The sequence below is a fragment of the Leptodactylus fuscus genome, chromosome 1 (genome assembly GCF_031893055.1).
Source record: "Leptodactylus fuscus isolate aLepFus1 chromosome 1, aLepFus1.hap2, whole genome shotgun sequence".
NCBI classification, from domain to species: domain Eukaryota; kingdom Metazoa; phylum Chordata; class Amphibia; order Anura; family Leptodactylidae; genus Leptodactylus; species Leptodactylus fuscus.
In genome coordinates, this window is record NC_134265.1 from 41,833,872 (window position 1) to 41,856,252 (window position 22,381).

The 22,381-nt window shown below is 43.5% G+C and overlaps 1 protein-coding gene across 2 annotated transcripts in view; it reads left to right on the forward strand.

Annotated features, from left to right (window-relative positions):
* The first annotated feature begins 204 nt into the window (after positions 1-204).
* Positions 205-22,381, forward strand: part of PIK3C3 (phosphatidylinositol 3-kinase catalytic subunit type 3) — a 78,460-nt gene continuing 56,283 nt past the window's right edge. The window contains exons 1-8 of one of the 2 annotated variants that reach the window (XM_075269758.1): positions 205-354; positions 656-844; positions 5,278-5,421; positions 6,467-6,596; positions 11,502-11,528; positions 14,944-15,030; positions 16,792-16,887; positions 21,987-22,058. In XM_075269758.1, coding sequence (XP_075125859.1) covers positions 281-354; positions 656-844; positions 5,278-5,421; positions 6,467-6,596; positions 11,502-11,528; positions 14,944-15,030; positions 16,792-16,887; positions 21,987-22,058 — 819 coding nt within the window. In that variant the 5' untranslated portion in view covers positions 205-280. The remainder of the gene's footprint in view (positions 355-655; positions 845-5,277; positions 5,422-6,466; positions 6,597-11,501; positions 11,529-14,943; positions 15,031-16,791; positions 16,888-21,986; positions 22,059-22,381) is intronic. The other variant, XM_075269759.1, reaches the window with a different exon arrangement.

The window sequence follows — 22,381 nt, forward strand, 5'->3', positions numbered from 1 at the left end:
AAGCTTTCCCTTATACAGCCCAAGAATCAGATGACCGGAAGCGCCAGCCAGCGCGTCACGTGATGATAAGTTGATGGGCGGGGACGTCTTTTGCGTAAGCCCTCTGATTGGAGGGTGTCGACTGGTTGTCATGGTTATAGAAATAATTACGGAAGTGCTTGACCTCTTGCAGCCAATGAGGAAACACATCCGGGTCACCCCGGGTATTTGAGTTGCTGTTGTGTTTTGTTCCATAGACAGATTTGGGAGGAAGAGAAGCGGAGTGCTGGAAGCTGCAGCCATGGCTGAGGCGGCCACTGACAAGTTCTACTATGTGTACAGCTGGGAGCTGGACGTCAAGGTGGAGATCAAGATGTAAGTGGCCCTGTGTTGGGCACATCACCCCTGACCCCCTATGGCATTGGTACTCCCTGGGGCAGGGGTAGGGAACCTACGGCTCTCCAGCTGTTGCAAAACTACAACTCCCAGCATGCATACTGGCTCTGCTGTTCTTGGAACTCCCATGGAAGTGAATGAAGCATGCTGGGAATTGTAGTTTCACAGCAGCTGGAGAGCCAAAGGTTCCCTACCCCTGGGCTAGAGTCTCTGCAATGTCCCTATAGTGTAATATTCCTGTAATGTTAGACCTTGTTCTATTCTCTTCCTATGTCATCAGAGGGAGCCTGGAAGGGAAGCGCGAGCAGCGCAGCTACAAGGCGGTGCTGGAGGACCCCATGCTGAAGTTCTCTGGCCTGTACCAGGACAAGTGTTCTGATCTCTATGTGACATGTCGGGTCTATGCTGATGGGAAGCCCCTCGCCCTCTCGGTGCAGACGGCGTACAAAGCTTTTAGCACCCGATGGAAGTAAGTACGACATGTGACATTGGATACAGATCACGGGGTGACTGGATGTGGTGTTGGGGCCATGTGTAGTTGCTGCAGCTTAGATCCATGTGAATAGGTGCTGATCTGCAGTAACCATGACTGTCAGCTTCCTGCTCCATTCTGTGTATCAGCTGCTGAGAACAACAGATTGGGAAGGGGGTGGTTAACCCCTCCCCCTTCCTAATCCTAAATCTGCCCTATCCAAAGCTGAAAACCCCTTTAACTGAACCATTAGCAATTTTATAGATCAAAATAGCTGATGGCACTAGATAGGTGAGGAGTAGGTACTAGAGATGATCGACTACCTCCCCTGCATAGTTATTGGTGTGAAAAAAAAAAAAAAAAAAGTGAGGGGAATCCGAATATTTCCCGCGTGGTTTTTGACCGAGAACACCAATAACTATAAAGGGGAGGTGTTCGGTCGAATACTACTCGCTCATCTCTAGTACGTACGGTAAACATACAGTATCTTAGTTCATGGGAATGGCTGAACAAAACCAGTTTTAATGTTCCTGATACTCCAGTTACAAGGGTCACCCTGCTGGCCACATCCTCTTCTCTTGCCTTGCCCTGAACAAGGGGGAGGGGAGTCCAGGGTACTACAGAGGGTGGGTCCTGGTGGGAACTAAAACTTGTTTTTTTCTGGTCAAGTAACATGACCAAGGAATGTTTTAACAGGCTTTACCTCCTTACTTATCTGGCAATGCCATCTGCTTTGAGGAGTCAAAACGTCTGACAGACCCCCTTTAAAATATTAGCACAATCTAGTGTTGTTACTCTGAAGCTGGTGGGGTCTCTAGATGTGAGTGTTCATTGTGTTGTAGTTTAGGTCAGGTGAATTATGTCATCTGATCAAAGGTCAAGGCAGTATATAAACAGTCTTCACACAAGGGGGAGAGAAGATGTTTACAGAGACCCTGAAAAGAGTCCTTTGACAAACTCTCCCCCTCCTCTAATGAGTGAATTTCTGATGCAGGTCACATGATTGAGTTGGGGAAGGCTCATCACATGAGCTATACAATATCTGGAGAGATCTAGAAATAATAAAGCTTTGTTCTAATCTAATAACTTTGCCTTATTTATTTTTTGCATTCTATTACAAGTATTATTCACCTTCAGACTGGTAAAGAGGAGCAGTGGACGCCTTTGTGTATGACAAATCAATATAACTCCTATTGCACTAAACTCCTGCAGCTAAATCTTAGCGTTTTCTTATTTGTTCTTTCCTCATTACCTATTTCTATTCTCTTGCATTCAGCCTTTTGCCCCTGGGCCGCTCCTTAGCACTGGTCAATGATCTCTGTTTTGTTTTCATCTGCACCAGCTCAGCCCTCCTTCTCCTCATTTACATAACTATGTGTACACTCTCTGCTACACAGCTGGTATCTCTTCATCCCATCCCCCACCTCCCCATATCTTGCACACAAACACACAGACTTGCTTATATACAGGATGTACTAAGGAAGGAGGGAGGTTTAAGTTGGGCTGAAAAGTTTGTGTTCCTGCACAAGCTCCTCAAAGTTTGTCAATCTCTGTTCCATATTAAAACACATGTACAGGAGTCCTCCCAGTGCTGCTTATTTCAGGGAGTAACACTCCTTGTTCATAGCATGGCACAAGAAAAACCACCTAAAAAGATTATGGGTCGATATAGGACGGCCACGTCAATGATATGTCATCGTGTTTTGTATGGGACAGTTTTGCCGAATAGAACATCAAATGCAAAGACAATGTTATACAAAATGACCAAGGTTAAAACTAGCCACATAACATAATCTCAATGACTGCTTCTTGGGATCTACCAGGTCCAAATCCGACTTTCATACTGATGACCTGTCTTGTGGCTAGTTATCAGTATCTGATCTGTGAGGACTGACACCTGGACCTATACAGAGCAGCGATTCTAGCAGCTGACAGGTATCATGTGCAGCCCCTCTTATTCAAGTAATAGGAGCAATACAGCAGTCAACTGGTTCTGGTGAACTACTGGCTGCTCCAATTTCTGGGAGGCTATTGAATGGATTTCACTGCGGTGTGCAGTGAAAGCACACGGACCCATAGACTATAATGGGGTCAGTGTGCTTTCCGCACGGAACATGTGGACAGAAAAGTAATTCACGATGTACTTTCCTGTGCGGAAAGCACACAGACCCTATTATAGTCTATGGGGTCCATGTGCTTTCACTGCACACCGCTTGCTAATGTGTTCGGTGGTCAATTCAAGGGGGTCCCAATCCGGACTCCCTGAACATATTAACGATGCAGATGTGAACAAGGCCTTATTACAAGGCTCTCAAAGCCACTAAATGGAAATGGCATGTGTAACTGAAATACCTCCTATGTAGGGGAATGCTAATAGTTCCAGCAATATGGGTGTGCAATAGAGCTATTACAGCAGGGTAGTGCATCATGTAAATGTATTTGACCTGTGATGACACATCACATGATATCAATGGTACAAAAGCTAAACAAAAAGATGCCTAAGGAAATTGCTATAATTAATTGCATGTAATTAATACCTTCCTTAGCTGTTGTTTAGATAAAATCTTACACCTCCTGTTGCCTTCTTTGGGAGACCTGTTGCCAGTTTCAATGGCATAAAACCTTAGGCACAATGTCCCCATCACGTAAAGTTCAAAAGAGGTTTTCCTGCTTCTCCAGCGTATTGAACCTTGAGGATGTAACTGGGGTTATGTAAAGACTGGACAGAACAGTGCAGTGTATACAAGAACGTACAAGCTGCTTGATTAAATCTGCAGGGAGTTTTCAATAAAGGTGAAATTATTACGGCCTAAATACAATGAGCAAAACTGACAAAGGTGTACATGGCCTATAACTTAGAATTTGAGGGATACTCCCAACTAAGAGTGAGAGGATCAGTAGGGATCAAACCCTTGACCCCCCCCCCGATCTGGAGTGATGACTCAGTGCTATTAAGACCTCATTATCTGCCTGCACAACGGTGCTCCTGGCCAGCCATAGTTGCTTTAATCCACTATGAATGCAACAGATGTGCCTAACTTTGTTCTTTAATATAAGGAGGAGGGGAAGGGGGTGTTCAGAATTCTTGGATGCCACTGATTCTAAAGGGGACATCCCACTGAGCCTGCAGGACCTCTGTCTAACTCCACTTGTAACCTGAGCACCTCCAGGCTGAATGTGAGCAGGACTGGTGGTTGTCAGTGCTCCCAAAGTGCAGCACTTGGTTACCTCCAGTGCTTCTATTGAAGTGGATGGAAACCGCTGACTCCACTAGTCCAGCTTCTATTCATGTGTGCTTTCAGATTGAATGTGAGTGGGGCGAAGGTCTTGCAGTGTTTGTGGTACAACCTCCTTTAACGTGAGGTACTAGGATATCCATCACAAGATGAAAACTACTATGCTGAGGGCTGGTGGACCTTTCTCCCCAAAGCCAGGCCTCTGCATAGTGACTCTGTGGGTCAACCAATTAAACATGCAGTAACATGGCGGCATCACTGAAAGCTTTGTTTTGCGAGGGAAGTTAAGATTCTCTGTTCTTACAAGTGAATTCTCTATTGACTCAGACTCTAGCCTTGTAGTTTCCTACACTGTGCTGACATCTGTCACTAGACACATCACAATGTAAGTGAATGGAGCAGGAGGGCAGAGTTGATGCCACTTGTTGTATTCTGAAGCCATGACCCAGAAGAGGGGAAACTCAGGAATGACTAGATAAACTGTGGTTAGGAGAACAGAATCCCTAGCGGAGCAGGAATGACTAGTAAGTGCCCATACTGCCTATGTAGGCACACTCTCCCTGCTGTGTACGATTGTCCCCTGACCCTGGTCTATAGTCTCTCACTCTGCCAAATCAGTATCCCTGCACTATGCTGAGGAGGCCCAATAGGCCGAAACAGCGCTGTCCATAGCTGGGAATCTGTTCCTTTTGGAATAGAAATACTAATTTGGCAATTAAATCTGCATCATGATAGTAGACTTATTAACCGAGTCATGCAGGATGTTAAGGATGCTGCCCTCTAGAGGGTGGCGTACAGAGGCACTGTTCTCCTAATTACATCCTGGAGAATAGATTTGCATATTTTTACCCAGAATCCCTAGCGGAGCAGGAATGACTTGTAAGTCTCCGTACTGCCTATGTAGGCACACACTCTTCCTGATGTGTACGATTATCCCCTGATCCTGGATAAACTGTAAGTTTTATAGTTTCTGTGCCAATTTAATTGTCTGAAGCTGTTTGTTAAAACTACCGTATTGTTACTTTGTCTAGTATAAGATTACACCGCTCTTGTTTGGTTGTAATTTTGGTGCATCACATGTTAACCCCATACCCCTTTTCAGATAAAATGCACCCCCTCTTCATAACTGGCACTTGATAAACGTGGTACACATGTTTGTACGTAACCTCTACTGATAAGGAACTCTTCTTTCAGCTGGAATGAATGGCTGACTCTCCCAGTGAAGTACCCTGATCTGCCAAGGAATGCGCAACTGGCTCTCACTATATGGGACATCTATGGACCCGGAAAAGCCATTCCTGTGGGAGGAACTACAGTGTCTCTGTTCGGGAAGTGTGGGTAAGTCTGTGTATTATATTGGATGTGGTGATTGGTTCATGTCGGGAAGCAGAGCTATGGGGATCTGTTTGCAGGGTCTTGACAGTGCGGAATTATTCTGTACTGTGGTGACTTCAGGATCTTGCATCTCTAAACTGTCAAACCGGATCTATTTTTTTAATGGCTTGACCCTGCAGAGATGCTATGTTAGATCTTCAACTAACATTCAGTCACTATATAATATAAAGGTTTGCAATGTTTTAATATATCTTTGTGCTTATATACTTCACTATGTTCAAGATTTGACTGCTGGCAGCTAATGGGTTTGTATTTGGGTAGAAAAATAGTCTAACACTGGTACCAGGCTTGTTGGGCTCCATCATCACCGATATGTCCGTTTGTGTGCTAGGTGTGTCTTCCTTGGCTAGCCCACTGACCTATTGTATTAGAATAGCCCCATACAAACTCCAGTATACTATCACGGGGCCGTGAGTCCAGAGCAAAACTCAGGATAAGTCTTATACCCATCTGTTTTGCAACCTTGCTCCTGGGAGTCCCATAGATGTACAGTCAGCACAAAGAGATCACCCCTATGCTATTTAACCATACCTCCAGTTATAAATGCTGTGCTGTATGTGTTTTGTATCTAAGAACCTTTGTATTAAGCCTTTCTCTTCCACTCTCCAACTCCCTCCCCTTTTCAAAGGCTTATGTGCAGAGATGCTGAAATTATAGCTGCTGCACTCTGCTACTCTGAGCTTTAACAATTACAGGCTTGTAGAGAAGAGGCTAGGGCTGCACAGAATGAGGCAATACATTAACTAGCTGGTAACGACCTCCTACTCCTCTGTACCCTTCATAGAGGCCGGTGGGCGAGGATGAATATTAAACTGATCTGACTGCTTGTTTACATAATATTGAAGATGAGGCGCTGGGGGAAAAGCTTAATACCTGGTGAAGGAAACAAATCCCAAGATATTGCAAAGATTTATATTTAAATGCACTAAAAGTAAAAGCTTAAATAATGCGCTAATTCAAAAAAACTGACTCTCTCCTAATGTCACAGGATGTTCAGGCAAGGAATGCACGACTTAAAGGTGTGGCCAAACGTTGAAGCTGATGGATCCGATCCGACCACAACACCTGGAAAGACAATGAGCCCCATGACCGAAGATCAGATGAGCAGATTGGCCAAGGTAAATCTCTTCTCCTTACTTTCCCAAAAAAACTAATTTACCATAGTGTGCACAAAGCTCTTATGCAAACGTATGTTTCCAGGGTAAAAGTGTTCAGATCCTGCAGCCACACTTGCCTTGCCTGGAAACCAATAAATAGCTAGATATTAATTACTGTATAAGCCGAATTATTTAGCACAGGGGGGGGGGGAGGTCTATGACCAGCTGCAATAGTAATGTATAGAATCTCACATAAAATGGTGAAAAAAAGAAGCTTTAAAAAGAAATAAAGTTGTAAATCCCTCCTTTCCCTGAATACATATAAAAGTAGAAAATGACTGTGAAACAAACACATTAGGTATCCCTGTCTGACAGTGCCCGGTCTACTGAATATAGGGGATCTGCAGTGCTCCTGTTCCATCGAGAAGGGGTTAATAGGAGCACTGCAGACCTCAAGCTCAGGGAAGGGGCAGACAGACAACCAGAACACCCCCTCTCCTTCCCCAGCAACTACTGCACCCAAAAACTGACCATATTAATTTTTGAAATTTTCCAGTAGCTGCTGCATTCCCCCCCCCCCCCCCCCCAGGCTTATACTCGAGTCAATAAGTTTTCCCAGTGTTTTTTTGTTTTTTTTGTTTTTTTTTTTTGTGGTAAAATTTGGGGCCTCAGCTTATATTCGGGTCGGCTTATACTCTAGTATATACGGTATATAGCCCTCATTGTGCCAAAGGAGAGGAGCTTCATAGACACTGCCAATTGAGCTCTGATCTTGTAGCTCCACAGCCAAACAAGTCAGTGGGTGGCACGTCTCTTAATATTACGGAAGTAGAAATGAAGATGGCATAGATCGACCTTCTTCTCTTCAGCCCATAAATATTATGGGGCTGATCTATGAAGTCCTACATCACCCTGTGCTGCCAGATTCTGTACCTAACTTATGACTCAGTGCATCCATGAACCTAAATGTAAATCTATGCAGGCACTTTCTGTTCATGGTTGCCTTTATTCTGCCTTTACTACAAAGTAATGCTTACAAATGCATGTGCTGGAAACGCTCAGCAATTATTACAAATAGGTTCATGCTCACCTGTTTACATTCAGTTGATTTAAAAAAAAAAAAAAAAAAATTCCATTTTTGATCCATTAAGCAGATGTAAAAAAAGCATAAATTCGCCATCAGAATTGACAAATGTCATTGGGCTCTGGATAAGTTATATTAACTGTCTGCCGCTGGTAACTGGGTTAATCCAGATTATCATTCCTCCCTGTATAATATAAAGTTCCTGTATCTTCATGGGGTCACTATTGGTGATAACATGCAGATAAGCTCTATATCTTGCCTTGGCGTCATTGGATTGCTACAGAAGGGTGCGTGGTAAACATTGTGCTGTAGACGGGCTTAGTCGTCTTAGGGGGTCAATCCCAGTAAGAACAAGTTGTCTACCATTAGGTCTGGTTGGTGCTTTTGACCGCAATAAACATGAAGCTTTCATCAGGAGCGCTGTAAAGAATAGCGCATATCCTCATATGTCATTGTGTTTTGCCATGACGTCTTCACCAAGGCTTCATATGATCTCCCATCACTTTACCTCCCTCTATCACTCCCCATGTGGCCTATATGTCCCGTTCCTTTTTATGTCTCCTCTTTATTTTGGTCTTTGTACAAGAAGAGTTGACTTTTTGGAAGCTTTGAGCGGCAGATGGGAACGGTCCGTGGCGACTATTAATATGTCGGCCATCTCTAGCGCTGATTTACGACCTCAATAAACACAGCCTTTGTTTTCATGGAATAGCAGCTTTTTATAAGGCCAGCTCACCTTCACATTAAAGAAAAACCTAATTAAAGGCTTCATTTTACAGCCTCGGGTTATCTGAGAAGATTTAACAGCACCAAGGGCAGAGCGGTGGATGGGGGGAAAATGAAAGCTCCTAGTGACAAACTGTCCTCAGCATTAAAGAGATAGATCTCTTGTATATCTAGCAGTAAAGGGTTAAATAGTCATTAAAGCAGTCATTAATTTGGATTAAAGGGCTCTGTACTTCAATACAATGGTAGCCTCTGGGTAGGATGAAAGTTTAATATATCTGCCTCAATTTTGTCATGTCATACTATTACTGGGCCTGTAGGGGAGCTATAGGTTATTTGAGTATGGTTCGTTCATGCAATGGTGCCAAATGTGACTAGCTTAGTTCACACGTGAAAAAAGCCTAGCTGATTTTGTCACTGATTTTTCAGCGTCGCTTTTTTTGGACACTGTTTTTTGCATTGGATGCTTTTTTTGATGCTTTTTCAGTCGCTGTGTTTTTTTTTTTTTTTTTTTGTTTTTTTTGTTTTTTTTTTGTCATTACAAAAAAGTACATGATAAAAAAAAAATGCTAGCGGTTTCAGTTGCTGTTTTTGCCAAAACAGCTGCAAAAATAAGCAACCAAAAACCGGTAGCGTTTTTTTCAGTGCCCCATAGACTCCTATTCATTTTTTTCAGGCGTTAAACGCCTGAAGAAAGGTCATGTCGCTTTTTCTGCTAGCAAAAAAAGCTAGCAGAAAAAAAAGCTAGCAATTTACATAGGGCTACATTTTATGGAGGCTGATTTGGCCATGAAATCAGCTGTCAAAATCAGCGTCCATGTCCCCGTGTGAACGAGCCCAGGGCTAGTTCACACGGGGACATGGACACTGATTTTGACAGCAGATTTTGCGGCCAAATCAGCGTCCATACAATGTCCACACTATGTGAACTGCTCCCGCCGCGACCGTCGCGGCTTTCACCTCCACTGTCGGCTCAAAGGAATGAGCCGACATGGAGGGTGCTGCGGCTGGGCGGAAGCCGCAGCTCATCGCGAGCGGCTTCCGCCCGAAAGATAGGTCATGTCGCTTCTTTTTCTGCTAGTGAGCTAGCAGAAAAAAAAGCGAGCAGTTCACATAGGGATACATTATATGGATGCTGATTTGGCCGCAAAATCAGCGTCCATGTCCCCGTGTGAACTAAACCTCCTGGCTTATTTTGGTCCTGAAAAAAAACGCTTCCTAATTAGGAAGCTTTTTTTTGACATTGCCAAGCTTTTTTTGGAGCTTTTTTTGTAAAAACCGCTTCCAAAAAAAAGCCAGGCTGTTTTCCCCTCCCATAAAGTGAATGGGCTGAAAAAACCGCTAGCGTTTTTTTTTTTCCGCGCGTTTTTTTGCAAAAAACCGCGCGGTTTTTGCCTCCCATTCACTTCTATTGCTTTCTTCAGGCGGAAAACGCCTGAAGAAAGGTCATGTCGCTTTTATTCTGCTAGCTGAAAAATAACTAGCAGAAAAAAAGCTAGCTGTTCACATAGGGCTCCATTGTAAAGGGGCTGATTTTGAAGCGAAATCCGCTGTCAAAAAACTCCCCTTTGCCCACGTGTGAATTAGCCCTAAGTGAACGGAATGGCCCGAACACCGATGTGAACCAGGCCTAAGCCTACAGTGGATCTCCCATGAACATAACAATATTTTAAAATTGTAGACCATAAATGTCAAACATTTTGTGGAGTCTTTAAGATTTTTCTAATCTTGCTGGTGAGATCTTTTGTCTTGATCAGTTGCCAATGGAAACAACCACGAATGCAGGAACTCTATACTGTGAAGCGCAGCCATGATCTGTCTACAATAAGGAAATCCTCTTATGTATGCACTCTCCATGCCTGATAATCCATCCGCAGGAAGGAAATCATAGCTGGGTTTATAAAGTCCCAGACTGTAGAAGGCGCCTGCATTCATGGTTGTATGTAGTGGCAACTTATCAAGCAAATATGTTCTTGAACCATCTTAATGGTTTAAATTGCAAAACTCTGCCAGTGGTCTAAGGGCTAGTTCACACGGGGTGCGGATTTTGGTTCTGATTGTGACACGGGAAGCTGCGTCACAATAGGGTCAAAATGCGCCTGCCACAACTGTCGCAGCCTCAGACAGTCGCAGTATCCCACTCCTGAGTAGGCCCAAATGAATAGGTCTAGTCTGGAGGGTGCTGCTGCGAGGTGGAATCCACCTGAAGAAAGGGGTAGCTTGTTTGTTTTTGTTTTTTTTTTTTGTTTTTTTTTTGTTTTTTCCTCCCCTCCGTGAGCGGCATGTAGAGGTAAGCTAGCAGTCTACATAGAAGGGGAGGATTCTGACGTGGATTCACAGCCAATTTCCCCCGTTTTTCCCATGTGAACAAGCACTAAGTCTTGTTTGCCTATTATGTAAATTGGAGTACTTCTATCAGCAAAATCATGCTGATAGAGCCCCACATATGCGTGAATAGCCTTTAAAAAGGGGGGAGGGTAGTTTAATATAACTTTACCAGTGCGTGAATAGCCTATTCACGCATATGTGGGGCTTTATCAGCATGATTTTGCTGGTAGAGCCCCTTTAATGCAAAAACCCCCCCGTCTTTCCTATTATAACTTCTTGCCACTCTGCGGTTGTAGGTTCTGTTTAACTCCTACAGATATCTGACTAGTCCGTTCAATGCCAGAATCAACAAGACCATAAACCTCCTTTTTGGCTATTAGCCCCCTATTCTCCCTTCATTCCTTCTTCTTTCCATCTAAAAGATAGCATCCCTTGTCTACCATAGGAGAATTTAAACTGGGGTAATAAATGGCAGCTAGTGAAGGCAGAGGAATCCAGACCTGACCTCCTGCATTACCAAATGGGACACAGCCGCAAAATAAAACTCTCTAAAGCTAGGAGCACTCTGTAATCTACATATCAGGGAGGGGTTTGAGAACAAAGACTGCAGCTTGAAACTTGGTGTGGATGTGTTTTTTTTTTTTTGTTTTTTTTTTTTTTTTTTTTAAACCATAACTTGCTAAAACAATGTTTTCCGTAGCACTTAAAGTCCATGAGAGAATAAGAAGCGAGCAGAGAATGATCTGGTTTCTATGTTTCTTAAAGTTCCTGAACTCTCTTTAATGCAGGAGTCTGGTAAGGAGCGAGTGGAGGAAGTAAGTACTTGTGTGCAGAGCATGCACTGCGTAATGTGGTGAGCTTGCCGCTTTAGGGTCACTGACATGGCTTCCATTAGATTGCAGTGATTTGCTGTGAGTGCAGTTGCCTTCTTAGCTCATAGACAAGGGACATACGAGACCATCTCCCATCTGATGTCATGCGGACCTTGTATTCTAAAGGAAAAATGGACACCAATACATCTGCCGAGGAGCAAGACGAGAAAAGGTGTCAAAGTGGGAATGATTTCTTTTCAGAACCTCAGTGAATCCTTCTGCAAATTAGTTCTGTAATGGAAATCAATGACTTGTGCATTTCTGACTCCTTTAGCTGCCTTTACCAAACTGTTATCTGTGCGCATTTTCCCCTTAGTTACCTTTGCAGATTTTATTTTATTTTTTTTAAAAAAACAAAAAACTATTAAATGTTCTAGAAAGAACTAAAGTACAAGAGTATATCCTGTCAGAGAGATCACCTAACAAAATTTACTAGTTGCCTCTAACATGTTTAAAGGGGCTGACCGGAGACTCTTTTATGGCCTATCCTTAGGCCCCTGCATGGATCAACGGTTCAGGCCACTTCTGTTGACCCTCCTGTGCACTGCTATGTATTCTGTATAGACCGTACCTCCCATTGAGGACTTCAAAACCAGTTGCCACTGGACACCATCATGCATGCCAGAACTTTCTATGGTCTTGGACTTGTCAAAAACCCAGCCATGATGTCCTTATTGTGGACAGGTTATTAGGCAGAGGCACTACATAGATGACCCAGTCACAATAAGGACATCATGGCTGGGTTTCTGAGCAGTTCCTGCTTTCATGGTCCTATCCATTGGCAACCGATCAGAGCAAAAGACTCACTGCGAAAATCAGTAGAACAAAGTCTTCAAAATATTTTTCAGAGTTTTCATTTGTATTTGAGGGTGGACTCGTGCAGGAAAGCAGAGCAGTACTTGGGTATGAAATCAAAGCCCCAGCCCTAATCCTGTTATCTGTCTCGGCATCTCTGCTGCTAGAGACGGACTTCAGAGGATAAACAGGTAGTGGATGACAAGTTACAGGGAAGGCAGACTCCTGGTGGCCAGAGATCTTTCAGCATAACTTAAGGTAATGTTGGTTTCACATAGGGCTACCTCTTTGTTCTGGTCGGACAGTCAGAGCCACTAAAATAGCAGTGACCCTATTGACAATAATGGGGTCCATCATTTTGAGCTGATACTTTTTGATGGAGACTTTGGTGCATATGTGACGGTAGCCTGTATGTGATGCAGGATTTAAGCTAATCCTTAATAGTCCCACCATGGGTAAATTCAGTGTTACAGCAGCATGGTTTTCCAGGAGATAACATGGGCTATTATGAACACGTGGTAGACAAAACAATGGTGACAGTTTGGTTGACATAACCTGGAATTTAGGGGTCTTCATTGTACTAGAGCTTCACAAGAATAAAACCCTGCTCAAGAATAAAACCCTGATTTCTCTGCAATCCAGAATAAGGGGCATCTTGGAAAGTGTAGATCGCTCTACAGGCACTGCTTTTAATTAAAAAAAACAAACAAAAAAAAAAAACTTTTATTCCAACTGATATGCTTTGTGTGTGACTGGTGCAGGTCTCTCCTCTGAACAAGGTCCACTCGCTGGCATTGTTGAGGAATGTTCACACTACTGTACTGTTAATATCCTCTGCTCTCCAATGTATGATGAGCTATGGTCTTTCAGTTAACTGGCTCTGTCCATTTCCCATTGACTTTAATATAAACCACATAAGGGAAGCAGTGTCATGTTTTACTTCTGTAGCCTAGAAGTCCTGCATTCAGTTAGTGCATGTCCCTGCAAACCTAAGGGCATGTTCACACTGTTAATCTAGTCATATAATAGGGACAGCGCAATAGTTTCCTAATAAGATTTTCAAGAGTTGGTCTTGGTGCAAAACACTAATAAATTGCTCTTTGCATATTAACATTGACTGTTGCTGGTTGCCGAGGCTTAACATCAGGCCTGTGTATGGAGTACATGTGACCTCTAATATGGTGCCAGGAGATGCAGAGAGTCCGACATGTCCTGTATCTTTATTGCATAGATATTATTTCTACCCACAAAGCTTAGGTTTGGTAGGATGTTGTACTTACTAAGTAATCCCTAATATTAATGTAACTTCTGTTACCCATCGTGTCAAATATCTACCCAGCTTAGGCTGCATTCACACGGAGTAACGCCAGCGTGTATCACAGCCGTACACGCCGGCGTTACAGCAGGGCTGCTGGACACTTCCCATTCATTTCTATGGGAGCTGGCATGCGAGCGCTCCCCATAGAAATGAATGGGCTGCTTCTTTCACTGCGAGCAGTCCCATTGAAGTGAATGGGAAGTGCTGGCGTATACGGCAAGCTCTGCTCATGCCGAGCCGTACACGCAGCACTTCCCATTCACTTCAATGGGACTGCTCGCAGTGAAAGAAGCAGCCCATTCATTTCTATGGGGAGCGCTCGCATGCCAGCTCCCATAGAAATGAATGGGAAGTGTCCGGCAGCCCTGCTGTAACGCCGGCGTGTACGGCTGTGATACACGCTGGCGTTACTCCGTGTGAATGCAGCCTTACAGTGTAACCTAAACTAACATGTCACAATAACTCCCTATTAACTTCCTTTTTGTTTTGTTTTTTTGGCCAGTACTACAATATGTTGCAGAAAAAAACTTTATTGCAGGACATATGGTTGCCCAGCATAGCAAGGAAAACCATATTTGCTAAGAATTATATTCCAGTTTACATCCAACTTCATTCTTTGTAAAATGTTGAGTAACTTGGCAGGTATTCTGCTGACTGATCTCAAGTTGTGCAAGGAGATATTAGAATAAGTCTCACTTTTCTATAAGATCTTTGTTTGCATCATAAATCTTCTTGTTGCCCTCTGCTGGTTCAATGTCAAATATACAAAGGTATGTATCTCTGTAGTGCGTCATGGAACAAGAATAGGACTATAATACTGCCCCCGTATGGACCAGACTGTAACTACTATAATGCTGTCCTATGTCCAAAAATATAACCTGTTAGCAGTATTATAGTAGGTGTATTTGTGTACATGGGGAGCGGTATTATAGTAGGTATTACAATACTGTCCCCTATGCAGAATAGTAACTATTATGCTGCTCCTATATATGTTAATATAACTACTGTAATCCAACCTCCTATGTACAAGAATATAACTACTGTAATACTGCTCCTATATATGTGACTATAACTGATATAATACTGCCTCCTATGTACAAGAACATAACTCTGCTTTCCATCTGTTATTCTCCCTATAATGTCTGGCTGATGGATATTCTCTGTAGAACTTTCCGGTCAGTCAGCTCATTAATGTTTCCCTTAATACATTGCACCGTCTTCTAATGGAATGATTTGTTCTTTCAGCTCACCAAGGCTCACCGGGAAGGTCATATGGTGAAAGTGGACTGGCTGGATCGCCTGACTTTCCGAGAGATTGAGATGATCAATGAGGTAAGTGTGCAGACGCCTCTCTCTTCTTGGTCTGGTTTCAGCAGCAGCCGTGACACTTCATCTGTTAAATCCGAGTGCCGGAGATGCCGCTGCTTCCTGTCTGTCACGTAGGCTCGCTTATTAAAGGGAGTTGGCGTCTGAGCAGTGTGTGAAGAAAAATCACACTAAGAGGCAAAGATGAGCAGAACTGTACAAAAATATATGAACCCCCACCAGGAAAGACAGTAGTCGGCACCTTTATTCTGCATCAGGAGTGGCCTCATGCATACAACGAAGTGGGTTGTGTCTGCAAACTTAGTTGTGTGGGCAAGGCGTTAGCTTTTATTGTAACATTTTACATTCTCCCCCAGAGATGTGCAGACAGGTATTTCTCTTACATATATAGATGAGTGGATAAACGTTCCATGATTTGGGGTATCTTTACTGCTTCAGACCCGACAATGGCTGCACACACATAATGGAGTCTGAGTTGGGCTGTAGAAAAATATGGAGACGCAGAAGAGTCAGAGGCTTGGCCTATTGTCGCCATAGTCCAATCTCCTGTTTCTGTCTGACCAATAACAAAAAAACAAACTTGATTTTCCTTTAAACCCCCCCCCGATGTGCAGTTTCCCACTTCCAGGTATTGGTATAAGAGTGTTCCAGACTCTCTAGTGATCATGCAGGATCTACTGTTCCCATATGATCGCCATGACATGTGTGGCACATGGTATATCTGGTAGGGGTCCTACTACAGCCCCCAACAACAATGAAGGTGCTGAAACCACCAATCAGCAGGTGACCTATATATTGTCACTCTTCTGCTGGTATACCCATTTCATACCTGTACTGCTGCTAAGTGGAACTTCTTGACCTCTCCATGCAACTACTTGTGGTCTTTGTTCGTTCTTCTGATAATTGGGTTCATTTTACTGCGTGGTGTTTATTGGCCAAGATCCCTGAAAACCTCCTTATTAAATCTTTATTGCAGCTCTTTTATAATGAAATGTCACAATCTCTAAGATGTAATCACATGGCTGAACACTAGGTGGAGCTGCAGAGCTTTGCTTGAGTCTCTTCTAATCCGTGTACTCCAGTGACGGCTGACATTATACGCTGCCACTCATTGTATTACTATAGTCTCCTGCCTGTTGTCCCAAATTCTGAAGTACTCCGCTCTGTGCTATTAGAGGACTTCCTGACATGTCTATTATAGCAAATATTGTTAGCACCACCCCCTCCCCTCTTCGTATTACAAGTCTATAGCATTTGAAGGGCTTTTTTTTATTCCCTGGGGTTTGTGATCAAGCCTCAGTGGTCCCTGACTTCATTCCGGAGGCCTGACGTGGTTTTAGACCAGCACAGGAAACTCGAGTAACCCAATTTTGTATGTTCATCTTCCAAGGACCTCCCCTAACTATACATTGGGGTCTCATCACATATTGCTGACCTATACGAAGGTATAGTCAGATCATAAAGTCCCAAAACCCCTTTCATTAAAAGATGTTGGGCATGTCCAGAAGAGCAGGCTCCCTTCCATCTGTAACCTGCAGATGTTGTAACACTACATATACTAGTCTGGTATAGGAACGGATGTCATGACCTGCTGGGACTTCTACAGATGAATGTCTCGAGGGGGTTCCAAATCCGTTTGGGTACTCAGGAGATCTATATGCTCTTCACATGCTGCCACCGTGATGGTTCCACTTTTGTCTGCAGTGTGCATTGACGTTCTGTATATTGGATGACTAATAGAAATGTATGTTTTGTTTTTTGTTGCAGAGGGAAAAGCGCAGCTCCAACTTCATGTATCTGATGATCGAATTTCCTCGTGTGAAGAAAGGCGATCAGGAATATACAATAGTTTACTATGAAAAGGTAACTCTTAGTAGTAGATGGCCACTCTCATGCCCCTCTCTCATGCCATTTCTTCATCTCTCATAGAACTCTTAGTCAGCGACTACGAGGTAAGAACCTTGCAGAGCCAGCCACCATGAATCTAACTATAACCCACATAAGAATCCTATTGTACGTGTCTCCTGTACTCCATTTAGTCCTGTTCTGCTGTCTCTCCTTTGCCGTGATTAGTCCGCACTCTTGTCTTGTCTCGTTCTTCAGCGACCGCCCGAGTCTGAGAGAACCCCCTGAGTATGTGATAAAGTATTGCAGACTGTTGGCAGGAGAGGTGTTTTTCTCATTTTATATTGTCATGGTAGACAGGAATTTATTTTAGATTGCCTTCCCTGAAGACATTGATAAGTGACGTCTTACAGCGCCGTATGTGACCAGAATTCTGCAGCCGCCCTTCTCAACACTTAGAGTTATTACGAAGTTTTTCTGAAGGCCTCCTATTATACGGTGTATACACATATATAGATGCATTACCTATTACAGGACTCGTGCCCTATGCATGTTAGAGCGTTGTACTATATCCAATCATTAACCCCTTAGTGCCATCCAATGTATAGTTACTAGAGATGAGCCATTCTGAATAACACGCTCCCATAGAAATGAATGGAAGCGGCCGGCATGCAGACTTTGCTGGCAGCCGGTTGCTTAACCACCTGCGTGCTGGCTACCTCCATTCCTTTCTATGGGAGCGTGCTATTCGAAACTGCTGTCTCGAATAGTGTTCGCTCATCTCTAATAGCTACAGAGCTGGAAACCTTGCAGGTGAGGACCCGAGCCATAAATGTACTTTGCAGCATTCAAATGGAGATCAGCTCTGACAGCTGGTCTGTAAAGGTATCGGGTAGCACTACAGATGACTAAAGGGATTGTCCAGGACTCGAAGCCCTCAGACTAGCTACTTGTGGGGCAACACGGTGGCTCAGTGGTTAGCACTGCAGCCTTGCAGCGCTGGAGTCCTGGGTTTGAATCCTGCCAGGAACAACATCTGCAAGGAGTTTGTATGTTCTCCTTGTGTTTGCATGGATTTCCTCCCATTCCAAAAAGACCTACTGTTAGGGGGAAAAAAAAGTACATTGTGATCCTATATGGGGCTCACAATCTACATTTAAAACCTAGCTACTTGTGTGGGCTGCAGCAATCCTACAAGCACAATTACCTCTTTCTGGGACTCGTGTAGGATGAGGGGGTACAGAAAATCTTCAAGTACAAGAAATTGGCGTATCTTCACTTTATTTTTGACATCATTGTGACAAGCTACTAACTGGATCATTCATGAGGTCTAGGACCCTGGGATTCTGCAACACTCTGCAGCGTTCCTGGCCGACAGGAGTTATTATGGCCGACCACGCGTGATCGCCTTTTACTGTGTGCGGCTGAAGCCTCGCTGCTTATAAATGATAACATACCAGTGCTAATGCGTTTGTCAGCGTATTAATGGGGAATTGTATCTTAATGCCATGCTCAGTTGAAAGAGAAAATTGGAAGTCAGTGTGAGCCAACGAGAAGTGATTTACGGCGCGGAGGAGCCGGCTTTATCACATGTGCTGTGTAAAACGAAAACGTCAAGTGTATCTCCTCCAAATAATATTACAGGTTAAACTGTCTCATAATGTTCAGCAATAATTGGTTTTGCAAATGTTGAGTTAAATCATATCGTCATTCTACTCCAGTCCATCTAAAGCTGCATTTAAAAAAAGATTTTCATTCATTGAAAAGGGATTTTTGTCCTCCTTTCCTCCTACTAACTGACATTCACTCTGAAATCTCTGCTGCATTCCATCTCTTGTTTTCCAAGAAGGATTGTGTGCTCACAATGTATCTAATTGTAGCTTTAGTCCCTCCCAAGATTCTATAGATTAAGCATTGAGTTGTATTACCACAGGTGTGGCACTCTTGGGTGAAAAGGTGGCAAACCCAACCTATGAACAGAAGTGACGCTGTTCTTATGAGAAGGCGGGTATGAGTGGCGTAACTAGGAATGGCAGGCCCTGTGGTGAACGTGGGGGGAATCCGTCCTTCTTCCCTTTCATAGTGGCCACCCATGAACAATATTCTGGGGTCTTTTTCAGGCCCCAGAGTATAATAATCAGAGACCGGGGGGGAAACCAACATTAAAATAAAAAAACCTGTCACTTGCCTATCCCCAGCTCTGCTGCACTCCTCATGGTGTCGGCCATCTTCAATGATGTCCGGGATGTCACATGACTTGGTATGCAGGTCCCGCTCATGTTACGTCATGCATGTCACACAACTAGGCCCGAAGCCTGCCTGAAGGTAACTTTTTTTTTTTTTTTTTTTTTTTTTTTTTAATATTCCCTTACCTCTCCCGGGCCTCTGATCATTATACTTGTGTATAATGATAGTATCTGTGGGGCCCATGTCGTCACTTACCGATCCCAGGATCTGTAAGTAAATGGGGCCCATTACCGGCTGGAGTAACTCCAGTCAGTAACTGCCTATTGAGGAAAGAAGAAAAAAAACGTGGCGGTAGTGGCTGTCACTGGGCCCCTAATGTCCCAAGCCCTGTGGCAGCCCCTACCCCGGACGTTATGCCACAGACAGGCATATTCTACATGACTGACAACAGGAGAAGCCAAACTGTAGTCTGTTGCCAAGGGCAACTAGTGAAAAATTTATAGGTGACAAAACTAACTAAAATTTCACTACTATAGGAAAAGTCTTGGGGATTTACTGCAGTTGTTGACTCAAAGATACTGTGGGGGTCCTAATCTAATGTCCACTGAAAGACTGCCCTCTATGGACACGTGTCGCCGATATTGTATATACCCTCTATTTACCAGTATATATCAGAGATCCATACATTAAAGTATGGACCGTTTCCTTTAATTGAAAACAAAGCATTTTGTTCGCGGTATGTCTGAGGCGGTTATAGGCTGCGCTTGCTGGAGCTCATTACTGGCGGTATTCAGACAGGACACAAAGCACATCTGACCTGCATCCACTTTATCTCTGAGCTTCGCATAGAAATCAGGCCCCAAATCACCCAAGCAATTCAGCAGAATGGAGCCGTCTTCTCACAGCACTTTGTCTTCTCATTCACTCTTCAAGTCTGCAAAAATCAAAACGTTTAAGTCGGCAGCCCCCAGACTCTTATTATACTGTGTGAGACTGGCTGCGTGCTGCCGCAGCTCCCCCACCCTGCTGACCTGTTAACAGCCGTATACTGCTATACATATACTCCATTGTGAAAAGTCATATACTCTGTTCTGGTATATTTGTTATAGGTGTAACCTATAACTATAATGCTGCCCCTACTATACCATATTTCTGTACATAGGAAAGGGTTCAATAGTTATTGCTCTTATGTAAAAGAACATATTACAGTAGTTATATTGTAAGGGGGGTGGGGGTAGTATTATAGTACTTATGTACAAGAATATAGGAGCAATATTCTGATAACCTTGTACATGGGAGCAATATTATAGTACTAGCCTCTGCCCGTAACTTCATCTTCGTGTTGTTGGCATTGATGATCCGCCTATATTCAGCAAATTGTTGCTGTCGATTGTTCACCTGCTCCGGCGTTTCGGCAGCTCTCATGCTGGCCTGCCGCTGAACTTGTTCCTCACAGTGTGCCTATGATTGTTCCGGCAGCTCGCTGGGATGCCTTATGAGTGTGGTGTTAGTGATCCCCCTCAGCTCCGCTTGAGGAGAACTCTGACTTCTAACTACCTTCATAGCGCTCATTGTTTTAGGATTTTGTGACCAATTAGATTTTCTTTTTCTGGGCATGTTTAAAATTGGCAAACTACCAATTTGGATTGAGGCCAGGGCCCCACAGGATGTAAACACTGCGATTTGCCCTCAGCAGGGACACTGCGGGAAAAATCGCAGCGTTTTACAGTGCAAGCAAAGGGGATGGGATTCATGCGAATCCCATGCCCACTTTGCAGAAAAAAACGCACTGTGAACACTCTGCGATTTGCAAAGCCGCTGCGGCTTTGCAAATTGCAGCATGTCCATTATATCGATGGAAACGCCGGCGGCTTTCCTGTAGATATAATGGGAAGAGAGTCCGCAGAGAAACTCTGAACTTTCTCTTCAAAGTGTTGTGGAAAGAACCGCAATGCGATCACACAGCGGTTCTTTCTGCAGCGCTTTAATGCCTGCGGATACAACCCATGGGGCCTTAGCCTAAAGGTGTTTTCCCATTCAGTGTCTCAGCAATGTACTCTGGGTTAGCTGTGTGTTTAGAGAGGTAACAGACCTGGCTTTATCAGCCAAATGCAATTAACTGATAGTCCTGTCAGCAAGAGCAATATAATATAGTATGTGAACATAAATTCATAAGTCGTGAAGCCACGTCATTTACTGGGATAAAAAAATAGACAGTTTGTAACCTCGATTAACACATAGGCTAAGTTCATCCAAATCTGTTCAGCTGTTTGTGTGTGATCGAGGAACAAACATTCACATTTACAGTATAATTAGTAGCATAGCATTTGTATTCTTGTACATGGGGGCAGTATTATAGTAGTTATATTCTTGTATATAGGAGGCAGTATTATAGTATTATATTCTTGTACATAGGGGCAGTATTATAGTAGTTGTATTCTTGTACATAGGAGGTAGTATCACAGTAGTTATATTCTTGTACGTGGTGGGCAGTATAACTAAATTCTAGTTCATAGTTGGCAATAGTGTAGTAGGTGTATTTTGTAACCAGCGCTGATGTTTGTGAATCTCTGTACTCCACTCCTGTATAGGATCCATTGACCTGTGCATTAAATTGCAAGTTTTGTTAACCTGTCTTATTCACACCATTAGTTTATGGCAAAAATAGAGGGAACCCTAAATGGTAAATGGAGGCTACATATACTGCTTCAGACAGGCTTTGCTAGAGCTGAAAGTGTGGTGGTGGATTAAAGAATCATGTCTTTACGGGAGTTGTGTGTCTGATACATATTTACTGTTTCAATGAATGCTTACAAGATGGCGTAGAGGATCTATGCACATGAGGGCATACTGACTGATCTGTATGTGTATTGGCTGTCCTTTTGTATTTTAGCTTCTTCCTGGTAGTAACTGTAAGTAATGTCTTGCAGGATGGGGACGAGTCCATTCCAATTCCCACCACTAATGAGATTGTAAAAGTTCCGGATCCTGGGCTGTGTGTGGTGAGTGCCTAATGCAATAACTTGTGACTTAATATTTATATCGCTTGTATTGTCTTCTATGGTAAAATTATTATATAAAGGTTAGTCTTGCTGTATGTCAGCTACATCTCCTCATCTGCTGTATACAGTGTCTGGACAAGCCATTTGTAACTTAGATCTGTAATATAGGGCAGTTATTTCATATCCATGTCCTGACCACTGCTGGTACTCCCAGTAGCCAGCCAGAGGAGCAGTCCTGCATTAACCAGACTATATGGAAAATCTGTAATGCCTAATGTCTCCTGTGGGGGTGCTGCAGGTAAATGGATCATGTACCACTTAGG